At 45.1% G+C, this 15,418-nt stretch overlaps 1 protein-coding gene across 1 annotated transcript; it reads right to left on the bottom strand.

Annotated features, from left to right (window-relative positions):
* Positions 1-4,987: 4,987 nt before the first annotated feature.
* ZNF134 (zinc finger protein 134) lies at positions 4,988-14,295 on the bottom strand. Its single transcript, XM_004061548.5, has 3 exons — positions 13,832-14,295; positions 8,823-8,919; positions 4,988-8,170 (listed from the first exon to the last, which is right to left on the bottom strand). Exons 2-3 carry the CDS (start codon positions 8,860-8,862, stop codon positions 6,927-6,929), a joined length of 1,284 nt encoding a protein of 427 aa, XP_004061596.1. The 5' UTR covers positions 8,863-8,919; positions 13,832-14,295; the 3' UTR covers positions 4,988-6,926.
* Between the last annotated feature and the right edge of the window lie 1,123 nt (positions 14,296-15,418).

Raw genomic sequence — 15,418 nt, 5'->3', positions numbered from 1 at the left:
AGAATCTGTCTCTTTATAACTTAGTGTATATTTTCCAATATTTTCTTTATTATTTCCAGACCACATCTCTTAATTTGAATAAAGCCTACTTGAGAATACATTTCTTTGTAGGTTGTTCACTGCTGTAAATACAAATCTAGATGAGCCTCTGAACCAGATAAGATGTTGAGTAATGCTTTCCCTCAACTCTTTCACCTTTGTACTCTCACTCTCTTTTTACTATTTCTTTCCTTCCAAGTTTGTTATTCCTCACCATTCATATGAATGAAAAAATGTCAGACTTTGTAGAAATAAGAATTTCGGCTGGGCGCAGTGGCTCACGCCTGTAATCCCAGCACTTTGGGAGGCCGAGGCGGGCGGATCACCTGAGGTCAGGAGTTCAAAACCAGCCTGGCCAACATAGCAAAACCCCATCGCTACTAAAAATACAAAAATTAGCCAGGCGCAGTGGTGGGCGCCTGTAATCCCAGCTACTTGAGAGGCTGAGGCTGAAGAATTGTTTGAACCTGGGAGGCGGAGGTTGCAGTGAGCCGAGATCGCGCCATTGCACTCCAGCCTGGGCAACAGAGCAAGACATCTCAAAAAAAAAAAAAAAAAAAAGAATTTCATAGGAGCCAAGATTCCAGCATAACCAAGGGTTCAACTTACATGTCCCATGTCTTAGAACTGTTTCCTCTATTTACCTTTATTTGTTCCCATTTCACAGATAATTTTCTCTTTTAGGTATGATGTCATTCTAAATGGATAACTCCAGTAATTAATGTTAATAACTTTCTACAATTTTCTAACTTCAAAATTTTTTTTCAGAGATCATCTCCAATCCTCTTGGAGACACTGTCACTGCAATTACAGGTGGAAGAATAAAATGACCATCACTTCCCAGCAAGGAGATGAGGTCATAGAATCCCAAACCTTATTCTCAGAGTTCAGATGCCCATGCCAAAAACTGATGCTACTTTCCTAGTAGCAAATACCAGTTTGGTAAGTAACCATTATTTCTACATAAATGTCATATTCTTCAAAAAGTAGATTATATCTTGGAGAATCCAGTAAGAAATGTTATACAAAAAATTGTAATTTTGAGGTTTAGAATACAAATACTCAGAAGGAACATACTATGAGGGACTCAGAAGCATAGACCACCTCATGCATTTGCTTTAGTGCCCCTAGAATCTCTATTCCATATTTTCTCTTATAACCTGTCTGGATTAGCCTCCATTTCATCCCTGACCAAATACTCTGAACTTCACACAATCACTTGAAGAGTTTATTTGCCTGTGAAGTGAAGAGCAATAAGACAATTTGTTTTACTCACAACTACTGAGTGGACATTTGGCATCTCTGTAGCAATTAATTGGAAATACACACTTTTGCTTTTTTTAAAACCATGATTCCAAAATAGAATCTGTAGGGGTATTTTACTAAAGATTCTCAGACACCTGCAAGACCAAACATTCTTTCTAATTTAGTGTAAGAAAAATATTTGTAAAAAGTAGTAAGTTACAAATAGATAATCCTGAATACAAGGACTCTGAAGCTATAATTGTTAGGCAGATTTGAAAGCATGGTTTTTTTTGTTTTTTTTTTTTTGTTTTTTTGACGGAGTTTTGCTCTCGCCGCCCAGGCTGGAGTAATGGCGCAATCTCTGCTCACTGCAACCTCTGCCTCCCGGATTCAAGCAATTCTCCTGCCTAATGTTAGTATTTTTAGTAGAAATGGGGTTTCACCATGTTGGCCAGGCTGGTCTGGAACTCCTGTCCTCAGATGATCCGCCTGCCTTGGCCTTCCGAAGGGCTGGGATTATAGGTGTGAGCCACTGCACCCAGCCACAAGCATCTTTTATAAGTATATAGTAATGTAATTATCAGTGTTTTGCTATGTCCTATGTTGAAGTAGCTCAGGTAATTCTGAATCAGCGTAAGTATTTAGTGTGTCATCTAGACGTCGTAAGATGGCTTATTCTGGTCACATACACTCTCTGATGAATATCTAGTTTCCTAAAGACTGTAATTTTCTTTCTTTCTTTTTTTTTTTTTTTTTTTTTGAGATGGAGTCTTGCTCTGTCACCCAGGCTGGAGTGCAGTGGTGTGATCTCGGCTCACTGCAAGCTCCGCCTCCCGGGTTCATGCCATTCTCCTGCCTCAGCCTCCCGAGTAGCTGGAACTACAGGCGCCTGCCACCACACCCGGCTAATTTTTTGTATTTTTAGTAGATATGGGGTTTCACTGTGGTAGCCATGATGGTCTCCATCTCCTGACCTCGTGATCTGCCCGCCTCAGCCTCCCAAAGTGCTGAGATTACAGGCATGAGCCACCATGCCTGGCCTAAATAACGTAATGTTAAGTTAAATCTGAACTGTGCTCCCATAGTACCTCTGTACCAGAAAACCTTGAGCCTTTTTGAAAACTTGAAGTTTGTAAGAGGCTTAGTGTTAAGCCTAATCTTAGGATTTGCAGACTCCTAGTCTTTTTCCCCAATTAATACAATCTTTGTTAATCTCACAAGTTAATTTGGCATGCTTGTATATGGCTTAAATTTATTTCATACATTTTGATATTAAGTAATTTCATTTCTTTCCTTTTCATTAGTCTCTTATTGTGCTTCATCAACCTAATTGTTTGTTGTTCTAATAGTATTTTTTTCAATTTTTACAGTGCTATATAATTTACTGTTTTAAACAAATCTATGCATATGTGGCATATTATCCTCTCTGAATCGCTTACTCTGTAATTTAGACTGAGATCACTATTGTTAATTTTCCCAGGAACAATTTTATTCATTTTCAAATATACTAGGAACTCCATTGCTAATCTCTGTGGTAATTGCTCAATTGTCTTCCACAGCTCTTTAAACCAATCCCAAAAGGCCAGGCACAGTGGCTCATGCCTGTAATCCCGGCACTTTGGGAGGTCAAGGCAGCCGGATCACCTGAGGTCAGAAGTTCAAGACCAGCCTGACCAACATGGAGAAACCCTGTCTCTACTAAAAATACAAAATGAGCCAGGCGTGGTGGTGCATGCCTGTAATCCCAGCTACTCGGGAGGCTGAGGCAGAAGAATCGCTTGAACCTGGGAGGCAGAGGTTGCAGTGAGCTGAGATAGTGCCATGGCACTCCAGCCTGGGCAACAAGAGTGAAACCCCATCTCAAAAACAAAATCCCATTTATGATTATGAAATTCAAAATGATCAAGGCTATTAACATGTTATCCCACACACCAGAACTGTTATCGAGTTTTCAGTTCACCAATAGGTATTTCCCCTCAAAAATTTGATGCCTTTTACTATTTTATTATTTTTTTTGAGACAGTCTCGCTTTATTGCCCAGGCTAGAGTGCAGTGGCGCAATCTTGGCTCACTGCCACCTCTGTCTCCTGGGTTCAAGCGATTCTCCTGCCTTAGCCTCCTGAGCAGCTGGGACTACAGGTGTGCGCCTCCACACTGAGCTAAAGTCTCCAATTTCATCTAAATTGTCTAAGTCCAATATGGATGAGGCTCTAGGTATAATCCCACCTTGGGGCACAATTCTTCTCTGTGTTGCTGGGGGGTTCAGGGGGGGGGTCTCTGGACATTGTTGGTGAGACCCCAGCCCCAGCAGCATCCAGGTTCTTAACACCATTGAAAGAATTCAGTGACGAGTCACAATGAAGCAAAGGCAAGCAGCTTTTATTGTGAAGCAAAAGTACACACGAGAGAAGTGTGGGAGTGCCCCTGAGAGCAAGTCATGCAAAACAAAGTTTGGGTTTCTAATTGTATGGGTGTTCCTTTAATAGGGGTAATCATTAGGTATTCTGGGAAAGGAGGGGATTTCAGGGACCCCTGATTACCACCCCTCCTCCCTTATTTGGGTTTGCCTGGAAGAGTCACAGACATGTCACCCTGACTGGGGTTCTGGCAGTTTTCTCTTTTGTTTTGGGTTTTCTGTTATCCCATGGTTTCTTTGCCTAGTTCCCGTTTTAGCTGTTGTTTGGGTTTTTCTTTTTTTTTTTCAGCTGCACCAAAACCAGGGTGTTGAGATTTTCCATCCTCCTGCGACCACCCAGTGCTATTCCTGTCTCATTTGGATCTGTAAAACTAGAAAACTAGTTATCTGCTCCCAAACAAAAGGTTGGGAAAGACCTAGGATAATAGTTATATGTATATGCATTGTTTCAAAAGGGGAGGAAATGGAAGGGGGGAAAACAAAAAAAATGGAACCACCAATCCCAAGAAAATCTGAAATCTAGTTTGGCAAATGCCACTGGGAGTCAAGACATGGGAATATCACATGGTTCAGGACTCTGCCCACTGGACTCTCCTCTGCTGATTCATCCTTCCTTTCTCATGAAAGGTAGCAAGGGCTTGCACCTGTTTCCGCAGCCAGTCCCATGTATAGAATATTACACCCTTTAACTTCACACTTTACATGCCTACACCCTTTAACTTCATACTTTCAAGGTCCCTTTAGACCCAAGGTGAGCATTTCCACTGGTATAAAATTTTCAAGAATTTTGTGAGTCTCCTGTACATCACTGAAATTCACAACATTAGAAAAGAGGTTTATGCAGATTATTCCTCCTAGGGAATCCCCTATCTATATTTTTGGCTTTTGCTGAGATGAGTGATAGTTTAAACTTCTTATAAATTGTTTGTATTGAGGGGATCTACAAGTCACATTTAATCTCTTCAAAGAGATTTTTGTGTGACAGTGTTCTGATGTATGTTTTGATCCCAGTATCAGCAAACATCCTTGGCTATCTCTCTAAAACATCTATCTTTCCTAACAATGAATCTCTTAATTTCAATGGTTTTTTTTTTTTTTTTCCAATTAAGATGGGCTGAGAATTTCCCAAATCATCAAATCTTAGGTCTTTTCTGTTTTGCAGTTCTTCCCTGTATGTATCTCTTTTCCAATATATTTTACTATAATTAGTAAGATATATGGTCACAGCTTCAAAACCTCTGCTTAAAAATGTTCTCAGCTAAGTGTCCACATAAAGACTCATGCATCAATATTTGCAGCAGCTTTTTAATATTTAAAAATGGGGGTGGAGTACAGACATCAATGAAGATAAATGGATAAACTGTGGTATATCCATACAGAATATGAGTCAGTAATTTTAAAATGGACTGTTCATACATACCATGGACAAATTTCAAATTATGTTGCATGAAAGACAGCATGCAAAATTAACACTTTATAGACAGACTTACATAAAATTCTAGAAAAGACAAATTTACCTACAGTGAAAACTACTCAATGGTTGTCTAGGGATTCTGGGGGAAGGCGAGCACTGAGAGAAAGGTTAAGGGCCTCAGGTTAACTTTGGGGGTAACAGATATGTCCAATTCCACTGATAGGGTGATAGTTTCAAGTGTGTGTGTGTGTGTGTGTGGTGTATCAAGACTTACTCGTACACTTTAAATATGTGCAATATATTGCATGTTGATTACACCTCAGTGAACCTATAAAAAGTTATCCCATTTAAAAATCTGGATCTCCCACTTCTATTGGAAACTGGACAACTGGACATCACTAAGAGTGACTCTACCTCACTATGGTGACTCTTATCACTCCAAATATCTTGGGAAGACAATCTCTTCCTCAGTAGTAAGAAAAACTGGCAAACAATGAGGACCATTGCCAACAGAGTCACCAGAAACTCCAGCTGGTCACAAAAGCTACTTCCTTGGACCACACCTCTTTACTCCCAGGGTTACCGCCTGTGCAGCAAAGACATTAGGTAAAGAGCCCAGGGAGGGAGAGGAATCTAGGAAAACTACATTCGTTGCTGCACCAGTGACCTTGACCTAACAGTAACATGGCCCTGGAGATCCTGAGATTTCTGGATACCCTGATCCCATTCAGCCTTAGTGCCTGGACTGTCTGTGGATGTGTTTTTACAATGGGCACTTCCCCTCTAGTTTGCCACAATCTCCCCAATCCCAATTACTCACACTCAATATTTATCAATTTTGTTTCCCTACTGGATGCTTTAGATCTTACCAACAGTGGCCTGTGAAACAGATTCAGGCCTTCAGGGAATATGGCCACTCAGCAGGGCCTGAGGAACAGCTTTCCCTCAACAGTGTTGGGGAACATGGGACACATGCTGCAAACAAGACACCCAATCCATGCTGTTTCAAAACACTGTAGGCTGTCACAGCAGCAGCACCCTCCTCAAGGTGAAATATGGGCTCTCAAATAACTCTAAAATCCAGACAAATCAGGTCTACACAAGATCTTAATTCTTACTTAACAAGCTTTGTCAGCTATGGAAGTTAACATCAAAACTGGACTAAGAACTGTTCTCCCTCAACCCACTGTCCCATTTGAGGCAAAGTTGGAGGCACCGCACAAAGGCTGTCTTCAGTTTGGCAGAGCCTGTTTTCAATCCCAGACCATAAGAAGCAGCCCCAAGATTAAATGTGGCTTAAACTGTAAAGCCTTTATTATCACAAACCAGAGCAACATGAGGCAAGTACTTTCCCAGGCCAGGTGACTTGGAGGCTGGAAAAACTTGATTACAAGTATGTGAGACCAAGAATATCCATGAAGAAAGTAAACTTTTTGTATAAGCCACCAGCAGATACAGCTCAGACCCTCTTGGCTAAAAATGGGTCATATCCATACCTATACCTGTCATACAGAAGGGAATGAGGACCCCCAATGAACTCAGGCATTTCATGATTTTCTCCAGGGATTGGAGAATACAAAACCCTGCCTTCCCCAATGCTGGGGTATCTTAGCTGGTAGAGTTAAGATGGTTTCGGCCACATGGATTGACAGTGACATAACTCTGGCAAAAAACCTGAGCAAGTCAGAAAGTGCAACATATCCCTAGAAGGTTCCTACGTACCTGGCACCATAAGGTATCTCCTTTGTGTCAATGTTCAGATACATGAAATTCAACATCTGATTGATGAGTCCTGTTGTATTCAAAGCACTCCTAAAGCCTGCCTGCAGTGTGAACTTTCTGGTGCCGATTGAGGTGGGAGCTTAAGCTGTAGGCCTTCCCACATTCACTGCACTCATATGGCCTTTCTCCAGTGTGAACTCTTTGGTGTCGAACAAGATGGGAGGTTCTGATAAAGTCTTTCCCACATTTACTGCACACAAAAGGCCTTTCACCAGTGTGAACCCTCTGGTGTGCAATATAGTCAGAACTTCGACTAAAGAATTTCCCGCATTCAATGCACTCAAATGGCTTTGACTCAGTGTGAATTCGCTGATGTTTAATGAGGGTGTATTTGTGGCCAAAGGATTTCCCACAATCACTGCAATCATAAGGATTTTCTCCAGTGTGAATACTCTCATGCTGAACAAGTGTAGATTTGTGTCTGAAGACTTTCCCACAATCACTGCACTTATAAGGCCTTGCTCCATTGTGAACTCTCTGGTGTACAATTAGATTGGAGTGATGGCTAAAATATTTCCCACATTCATTGCACTTATAAGGCATTTCTCCAGTGTGGATTCTCTTGTGCTGAGTAAGGTTGTCTTTTCGACTGAAGGTTTTTCCACATTCGCTGCATTCATAAGGCCTTTCTCCGGTATGGATTCTCTGATGCTGGACAAGTGTAGCTTTGCGGCTGAAGGCTTTCCCACATTCGCTGCACTCATAAGGCTTCTCTCCACTATGAATTCTCTGGTGCTGGACAAGCGTGTCTTTGCGGCTGAAAGCTTTCCCACATTCACTGCACTTGTAATGCATTTGTTCACCATGAAATGCATCCCCACTCTCAGTGCTCCTGTGTGTCTTCCTCTTACTGTGCATGGCCTTTTGTTGGCAGCCACCCAAAGTAGCCTGGAAGTTTTTCTGCTCCTCCTTACACGTAAAGGGCTTCTCTGACGGATGAGGTTCTTTGCTAACTGTGCAGTTCTTCACAATTGAGGCCTCACTTTTATCCCTTCTTAAGGGTTGCTCTATACTGTAACACTTCTGGTACTGATGAAGGTTTGCACTGAACCAGAATTGTCTCCCACATGCCCCACATGTGTGAAGTTTCAGTCCATGGTGTGTACCCTGGTGTTCATCCAGGTGCAAAATATCTTTCAAGATGGGGCCACATATGTCACAAGGGAGAGCCGTCTGTGCGGGCAAACCTGCCTTGGAAGTATTAACATGTGACACTGCTATAGAAATGCTCTGTTCAGAAGATGACTCTTCATCCTTCACTTCATGCCAACAACCTGAAGGCAGAAAAATACTATTGATGTACATGCTGACTTTGGTGGGTGGGGCAACTACATCACAAATATGTGTCTGCTGTATCCAGGACTGAGTACCTAAGTTTCCTGGTGGAACAGAGCTAGGATCAGGTTGAAAAAAGGGCTGCTGTACAGTACTGGAATCTAAGAGTCACAGAATGGAGATAGCCTCACAAGAAACAAAGACATGAGGATGGGGTGTAATACAAGGTCTCCAACTTAATCCTCTGCAATGACTTTTAGCAGGACCTTGGCTGACTGTGGGTGACAGGTGACTCCTATGCAGAAATGTGAGTACAGGCCCAGGAAAATGTGATTAAAAATAAGTAACGTGTTCAGGGACTATTTACAGATATGCACACATCTTATGACACAATAGTGTAAGTGTAGTACAATATTGGAAAGCACTGCAGAGAGAGCTATTGCTCTACTAGAGCCCCTCTGGTAGAGAATGGGAGAAGACAGCCCTGGGTCAGAAGTCAGATTAGAAATGACAAGAGTGTACAGAATGGGGATAAAAAGGTAGAAATAAGTTAGGGCCTCTGGCCTTGGCACTTGTGATGGGCACAACATAGGTTTCCGGAACTACAGGAACCCAGCCCTGAGGTTATGGCGTCCCTCAGCTCCCACTCACCAGGGCCTGTCCAAGCCCCTCCTGCTGTGACTAGAGTCATGCCCTCTCAGGCAGCCAGAGTTCTCTCTCTTGTTACAATTCAACAACCACAGAGGATCTGGAAGATACAAAGCATAGGGGAAAGGTGAAACAGGCTGAGAGCACTAGCCAGAGTAGCCCACCCATGCAAAATTGCAAGAAAACAAATGCTACAAAATGAACCTCAGAAAATTGTCCTGCAGGAACAGTGCAGTGGGCCCACAAGTGGTGACCATGATGACTGAAATTGAGGACACAGGCAGACTCAAGGAAATTACAATTAGAGGAAGCGGGTGGAGCCTGGAGTCCAGAGGTGTCATGAATGTGGACAGTCACCTGGCCAGGGAGAGGCCAAGCAGAATTCACTGGGTCACCTTAGGACCCCTGACCTCCAAACCCTTCCTGGCAAGGCTTCAGGGCAGCAGGAGTTGAGGAACACAGGGAAGAGAGGGGGCAATGCATCTAGCTGAGCCTAGGCACCCAGGGGACCTATGTGAGGGAATCAGAGAAGAGAGCAGTACCCATGCTCTAGCTATGGAAAGGAAAGAGCAACCCCTAGGGTAAAAAGGAAGAGTAGGACCCAGCCCAGAAAAATGGGATACTGGGGCCTTACCCAGGGAGACTATAAATGCAAAGCACAGAAGCCATTATTTCATAATAGAAGAGTCTCTGAGCCTCATCCAGCAGCTCCCATTCCTCCTAAGAGAAGTAAACAAATAAATCCTTGAAGGTCACATAGCCCTGTGTGAGGTGGACAACTGAGCTTAAGGACAGCCTCTCTCTCCAGGACTCCTTGTCACAACTAACTCAAATGAGATAACAGGCCCTGGTGTGATTGGTGCCTGTTCTCGACTCATATTCCATTAATCATTTTGTCCAGCTCAGAACAGGCAAGTGGACAGATAAAACACCATGGGCCTGGTATGTAGGACCCAACCCTTCTCCTATCAGCCAGCTCCCTGGGGATCAACAGATTATTCCTCATACACAAACCTGAGCTCAGCATTCTTTCAGAAACCCTCCATACCAAAGCTCTGGGCTCATGAATTCACACTCCATCTCCATGTGCACATCACCCTTTTGGCTATACCTCCTTTACATCTATGGACACCCACAACACTGGTACCTCCATGGCTTCCCCACATGCAAATCTGCACACAGCATCCAGAGAATGCTTGGATAATGCATCCAGGATTACATCTGGTCCTGATCAATGGCCACACTGCCATGGGTTGCCCTGAATCCACCTATTAAATCTTCCCCTCCTGGCTCTATTTCATGGGTCAATTCAGCAATCCAGAACCATGTGCAGATCCCAGATAAACTCAGCCCTTTTCTGCTTTGTTGTTGTACTACTGAGGTCAGTCACAGGCTTCTCAACATTTAACTCATTCAAAACCCACACTAACTGGGCACCTACCCCAAGCACAGGGATTCTGCCTACTGACCCAATCTGTCCCTGGGCTAATTCACTAGCTTGACTGAAACTCCACAGGTCCCACCAAAGGTCACCATGGAAGCCTAAGGAGCACATAAAGAGCTGAATAAGCACTGGCTCTGGCCTCACTGCCACCTCACTTCTATTACTACAGTACTTCACCTCACATCCACTCTCTGCCTGGAACGCTTTGCCACCTGCCTGACCCTATTATTCCCCTTCCTCCCAAGGACATTTCCCTCCCTCTTCTAGACTCTAAGATGGCCCCTACCTCTACCCTGCTGTGTCTGCCCTTACAGTGTGCTGATGGCACTGTCACCATGACCTAAAGATTCTCTCTCTAAATTGGAAGCAAAGCTCCATCCTGATCCACATGCTGGCTGCCACCCTGTGGATAACTCCAACCTGAATCCCTTCTCTGAACTTCAGATCTCTGTGTCCAGCTGTCTACTTGACACCTCCACTCCACTCAAGTGTCTTTGGAACATGGTAGATTCCACATAGCCAAACTGCACTCCTGATATTACCTCTGAAAGGTACTCCTACCACCAACTTTGTCACTTCAGTTGATGGCATCTTTATATCTTCTCAGACTAAAAAATCCAGGGTCTTCCTTCACCCCTTGCCTTTTCTTTCTCATCTTCCACATCAGAAAATCTGGTTGGTCCCACTTTAAGAAAAATGATTCAGAATCCATCCACATCTCCCACCTCTACAGCGACCACTCTGGTCCAACCTGAACTGTTGCATTAAGCTCCTCAGTGGTATTCCTTCCTTCATCCTCACTCCCACAGTCTTTTTTCACTGTACAGAGAAAGTTGGTTAAGACCCAAGTCAGATCACTCCCTCCTAGCTCCAAACCTGCAGTGGCTCCCAATTCTCTCAGCATACAAACCCAGATCCTCAGGCTGCCATTTCTGGGCTGAATCCTGTCCCTGCTGTCTGATCCCACCAGACATAATGGAGGCCTGAGGTTCCCCGAACACTCCTAGTTTAGCCTTAAGTTAAATATTTGCACATGCTGGTTCCTATGCCTGAGATAATGTTCCACATTTCATCCCACTGCTTGCCAGAAATGGAAACCCTTCCACATAATTCCAAAACAGAATTTACAACACAGAGCTTTGGGTGACTGCAGGACCTCCAAAAACGGTAGGCAGAAGGGACACTGAAGAGTCCCAGAACACTATCATTCTCCACACTGAGTTGCTGAGATAATGGGGGTGTGTTGGGCTAAGTGAGGGCCTGAGACAATCTACTCTCATCTAGGTAGGAATCATAAGTTTCTGCCACCATGGCAACCTCACAAGAGGAGGGAAGCTGGGAGTGGCAGGTTCCCACAGTGGGATCTCATCAACTGAACTGTTTCCCTAAGCCCTGCCTACCCTGCCCTTTGGCAGAAATGATTTTGGGTTACCTCTCTAACTTCAGATACTCAGATCTCAGTGCTGGCTCCCACCAGCTGTGTGAACATAAAGACCAGCGTCTGAGTGTCCTCATCTTAAAAGTGGGGATAATAACGGCACCCACCTCATAGGGCTACTGTTTGTATCAGGCTTGTCTGTACATCTCAAGTGCCTTTGAAACAGCTACTACTATCCATGCAAATGAACTGATGAGTTTTTGAAAAATTAGGTTTGTTTTGCCTGCTTTAAAGCTTTTAAGAAAATTTGGTTAAGATTTTTCCATTGTAATAAAATACTTCAAGGCAACTTAATATTTTGACCAATCATTAAGTGCTAGTATAAATTTCCCTTACTTTGTACATACATTTTTTAGTTCCTTCTGCGTACTTGCAAGGTGTACACTAGCCCTTTCACTAAACCAGCCTACCTGATACATATTCCTCTGAAGGGGAGCTGCAGTGATGCTTCATTAGAGATGTTCATCAATTCTGCTTACCTGAGGGTTTGGGTAACTGAGGCACCAATGCACTGGTTGGGGAATGGGACTGCTCCACAGGCAGCGCCCATGAAGGCATGCTGAGCCTGTAGGGTGGCAAACCTACTGCATCCCTCACCTTGGTCTCCAGTGCAGGCCAGGCTACTTATGCTCTACAGCCCTCTCCTCTTACTGACACTGTAAGATATAATAAAATTCCTCTCCAAAGGTTTAGCCTGTTAACTTCCTTGTTCTTTGTTCTCAAACCTTTCTTGTTCTCCATGCCTCCTTGCCCCTAGTTACTATAAACAACCTTCCTGTAAGCACTAATCAATAATTCACATCTGTTCCCTTACTCACTTTGCACCCATTGCCCCCGCCAAAACCACACGTCCTACACAACTCACATGTCCCACCACTGTAACTCACCTTCCCCTTCCCTCTTCCTTATTTGGAAAATACTCACAAATACCCAATTGGCTCAGCTTAGATTAAGCGGTCCGACCCCAGCCCATGGGGGAGTGACACAGAGGAAGGTAGGGACTATGGGTTAGAGACAAAAACCCCTTCCCTCCTTTGTTCAGTGTGCTCTTGGGATCGTGATTAACACAGGCAGCACATTTGCACAGAAGTAAATTGCCTTGCTGAGAAAACTTTTGCCTGAGTGCTGGTTTCACTTTGCAGCACCAAGCATTGACTTCCAACACCACCATCTAGAATGCTTTCACATGCCAGGATCCCTCCTTTCTGGAAGGAATCTTAAGTGTCCACCCCTTCATCCCTGGCCTTCCACCCTAAACCCACCTCTCACTTCAGAGGCCACACAAAATAACTTCCTTGAAATTCCACCCTCTAAATCTGATCCACTACAGGCTTTGACCTTATGCCTCACCCATTGAAGTCTCTAGCACAACTCCCTCTCTAGAACCCCAGACCTGCATGTTCAGCTACCCATGCGAACCTCCAGTGCAGAACACCTTAGATTCACCAAGTCCAAAACCCAATTCCTGATGCCCCTGAAACGTGCTCCCTGCTGTGACTTACCAATTTCCATTCTTTCACATGTTCAGGAAGGAAAACAGGCCAAAAAAACCCTGGATAGCCCTTTCCTCCCTACATTCACTCACGACCACATCTGACGCAGCAGGAAACCCCATTGGTTCCATCTTTAAAAATCTACCCAGAATCTCATGACTTCCCCACCCAACCCCTCCTGCCACTGCTCTGGCCAGCCACCACCGCAACACTTCTGGAGTTTGTTGCAGGGACCTCCTCAAAGGTCTCCTTGCCTCCATCCTCATCGTTTCTACCTCACTGTAGTCGGTTTCCTCCTCAGCAAACATTGGAATACTTTAAAAATCCTTTTTCGGATCCCTTCCCTCCACCATTCAAAACCCGCCATGGCTCCTATCGTCCTCGCAATGAAGGAGCAACTTCTCCCCTCGACATTGCAGGCCTGACTACGGTTCACACACGCTCCCGACTGCTACGGGCTCAGTCCAGCTCCAAACCTATGCTGAGGCTGCCCCTCTGCCAGTCACACTCGCCCCCACCCACCAGCGCCCCGCTGCCTTGGACACTGGGGCCTGCGCTGCAGGGACTCAGACAGGCGCTCCTCATTTGGAACTTCAGGATTTGGGGCGGGCGAAAGTCTGGGAAAGGCAGCACCCACCTGCGCCGGGCCCATCACCGCGGCCGCCGCCATCACAGTTCGTAGACCACACGGAGCCGCGAGGGGGTCCCAGGTCGCGGGACCCTGGCACCGCGGTCGTCCGTCCCCGGGGGCGCAGGCGGGGTCTTCGCTGGCGAGCCACTCCGCAGAGCGAACAGCGACTTCTCCCGCACCCTCCCGCTTCCGTCACCTCGGAACCGCCCAGCAACCCCGAGCTTCTGCTCTGATGGTTCCACCTAAGAGCCGACAAGATGTCCACCGCGAGGAAGATACCGGAAGTCCCGCCCAGAGAGCTTCCGTCCGCAGGGAGACGCCCCTAAGAGTGCCGCTGCCGGGCGGCGCACAGGTTTCTGGGCAATGCAGTTTTCATGTGCACTTGGCCGTGGTAACGGCTAACTCCCCTGCACGCTGGGCAAAGGCCAAATGGTACTGCGAGGGGCGCTGAGAAATTATGCCCTGAGACTCTGAGGTCAGGGCGTGGCTTCGCTCCTTTTAAAGGACCCTCAACCAGGTCCTGTGTAGTGAGGTCTGCAGGGATCCCCGAAATATTGGGATATATTCTTACAGATGTTCCCTGAAGCCACACCACCAAATGGACACACAACATCCAATGTCACTCTGAGTCCACTCATAGTTCAGTCAAATTTCCTTCATTTAAAAAATATGCGTACTTTGAGTCAGTTTTGTGAGCCTCAGTTGGGTCAGAGTTAACAGAGAATTGTCCCCAGGCAGGGCCATGGAGTGGAAGAATGGTCTCCAGACAGTGGCTATGGAGGGATGCTGGAGCTCCCTGAGGCAAGTGGACTAATATAGAGCTCTTCCTCTGGTTTCCTCAGAAAAAAAAAAATACCTGAGAGAACCATGAGGAGGAAGACAGGCGAGAGAAGGTGGTCAAGGAAGGCACCTTTCCTGCCTGTATGGTCACTAATGTCCAACCAAAGGAGAAATATTCTTTTATCCAAATGAGAGTTCCTAGCCCAAAAGTTGAGATATATCTATTTCCTTTTGGTGATGTTTCTTATCTGAAAAGAAGAACCATTATAAATGCTTTTATATGCCAAGACAGGGGCTGAAAATGTGGTGTCTGAACCCAGAAATAAAGATTTGGAAAATTGGGATCACATTTCTTGGCTGGGAGGTGATTCTCATTTCACCTGCAATTACACCGACAGTGTCTGAATTGAGAATTGAGATTTATTTATGGTTTTAAAAAAGAAAGAAGGGCGAGTGTATGGGGAAAGAAAGACAAAAACATTTGTGAATTGTTTAAATTACTCAAATGTTGTTTTGTGTTTTTTTTTTTTTGAGACGGAGTCTCGCTCAGTCGCCCAGGCTGGAGTGCAGTGGTGCGATCATAGCTCACTGCAGGCTCCGCCTCCCGGGTTCACGCCATTCTCCTGCCTCAGCCTCCGGAGTAGCTGGGATTACAGGCGCCTGCCACCATGCCCGGCTAACTTTTTGTATTTTTAGTAGAGATGGGGTTTCACCGTGTTAGCCATGATGGTCTCGATCTCCTGACCTCGTGATCTGCCCGCCTCAGCCTCCCAAAGTGCTGGGATTACAGGAGAGCCCCTGCGCCCGGCCAAA

Source organism: Gorilla gorilla, chromosome 20 (assembly GCF_029281585.2).
Source record: "Gorilla gorilla gorilla isolate KB3781 chromosome 20, NHGRI_mGorGor1-v2.1_pri, whole genome shotgun sequence".
Classification (NCBI taxonomy): domain Eukaryota; kingdom Metazoa; phylum Chordata; class Mammalia; order Primates; family Hominidae; genus Gorilla; species Gorilla gorilla.
The sequence above is the reverse complement of the archived record's forward strand: the minus strand, read 5'-3'. Positions and strand labels throughout refer to the sequence as shown.

What these genes read in the sequence shown, in the direction of transcription:
- ZNF134 (XM_004061548.5), bottom strand. Translation starts at nt 8,862, where the DNA reads ATGACTCTAGTCACAGCAGGAGGGGCTTGGACAGGCCCTG. An exon ending in AGGGGCTTGGACAGGCCCTG is followed by an intron (nt 8,171 to 8,822) that starts GTGAGTGGGAGC and finishes TTCTGCCTTCAG; the next exon opens with GTTGTTGGCATGAAGTGAAG.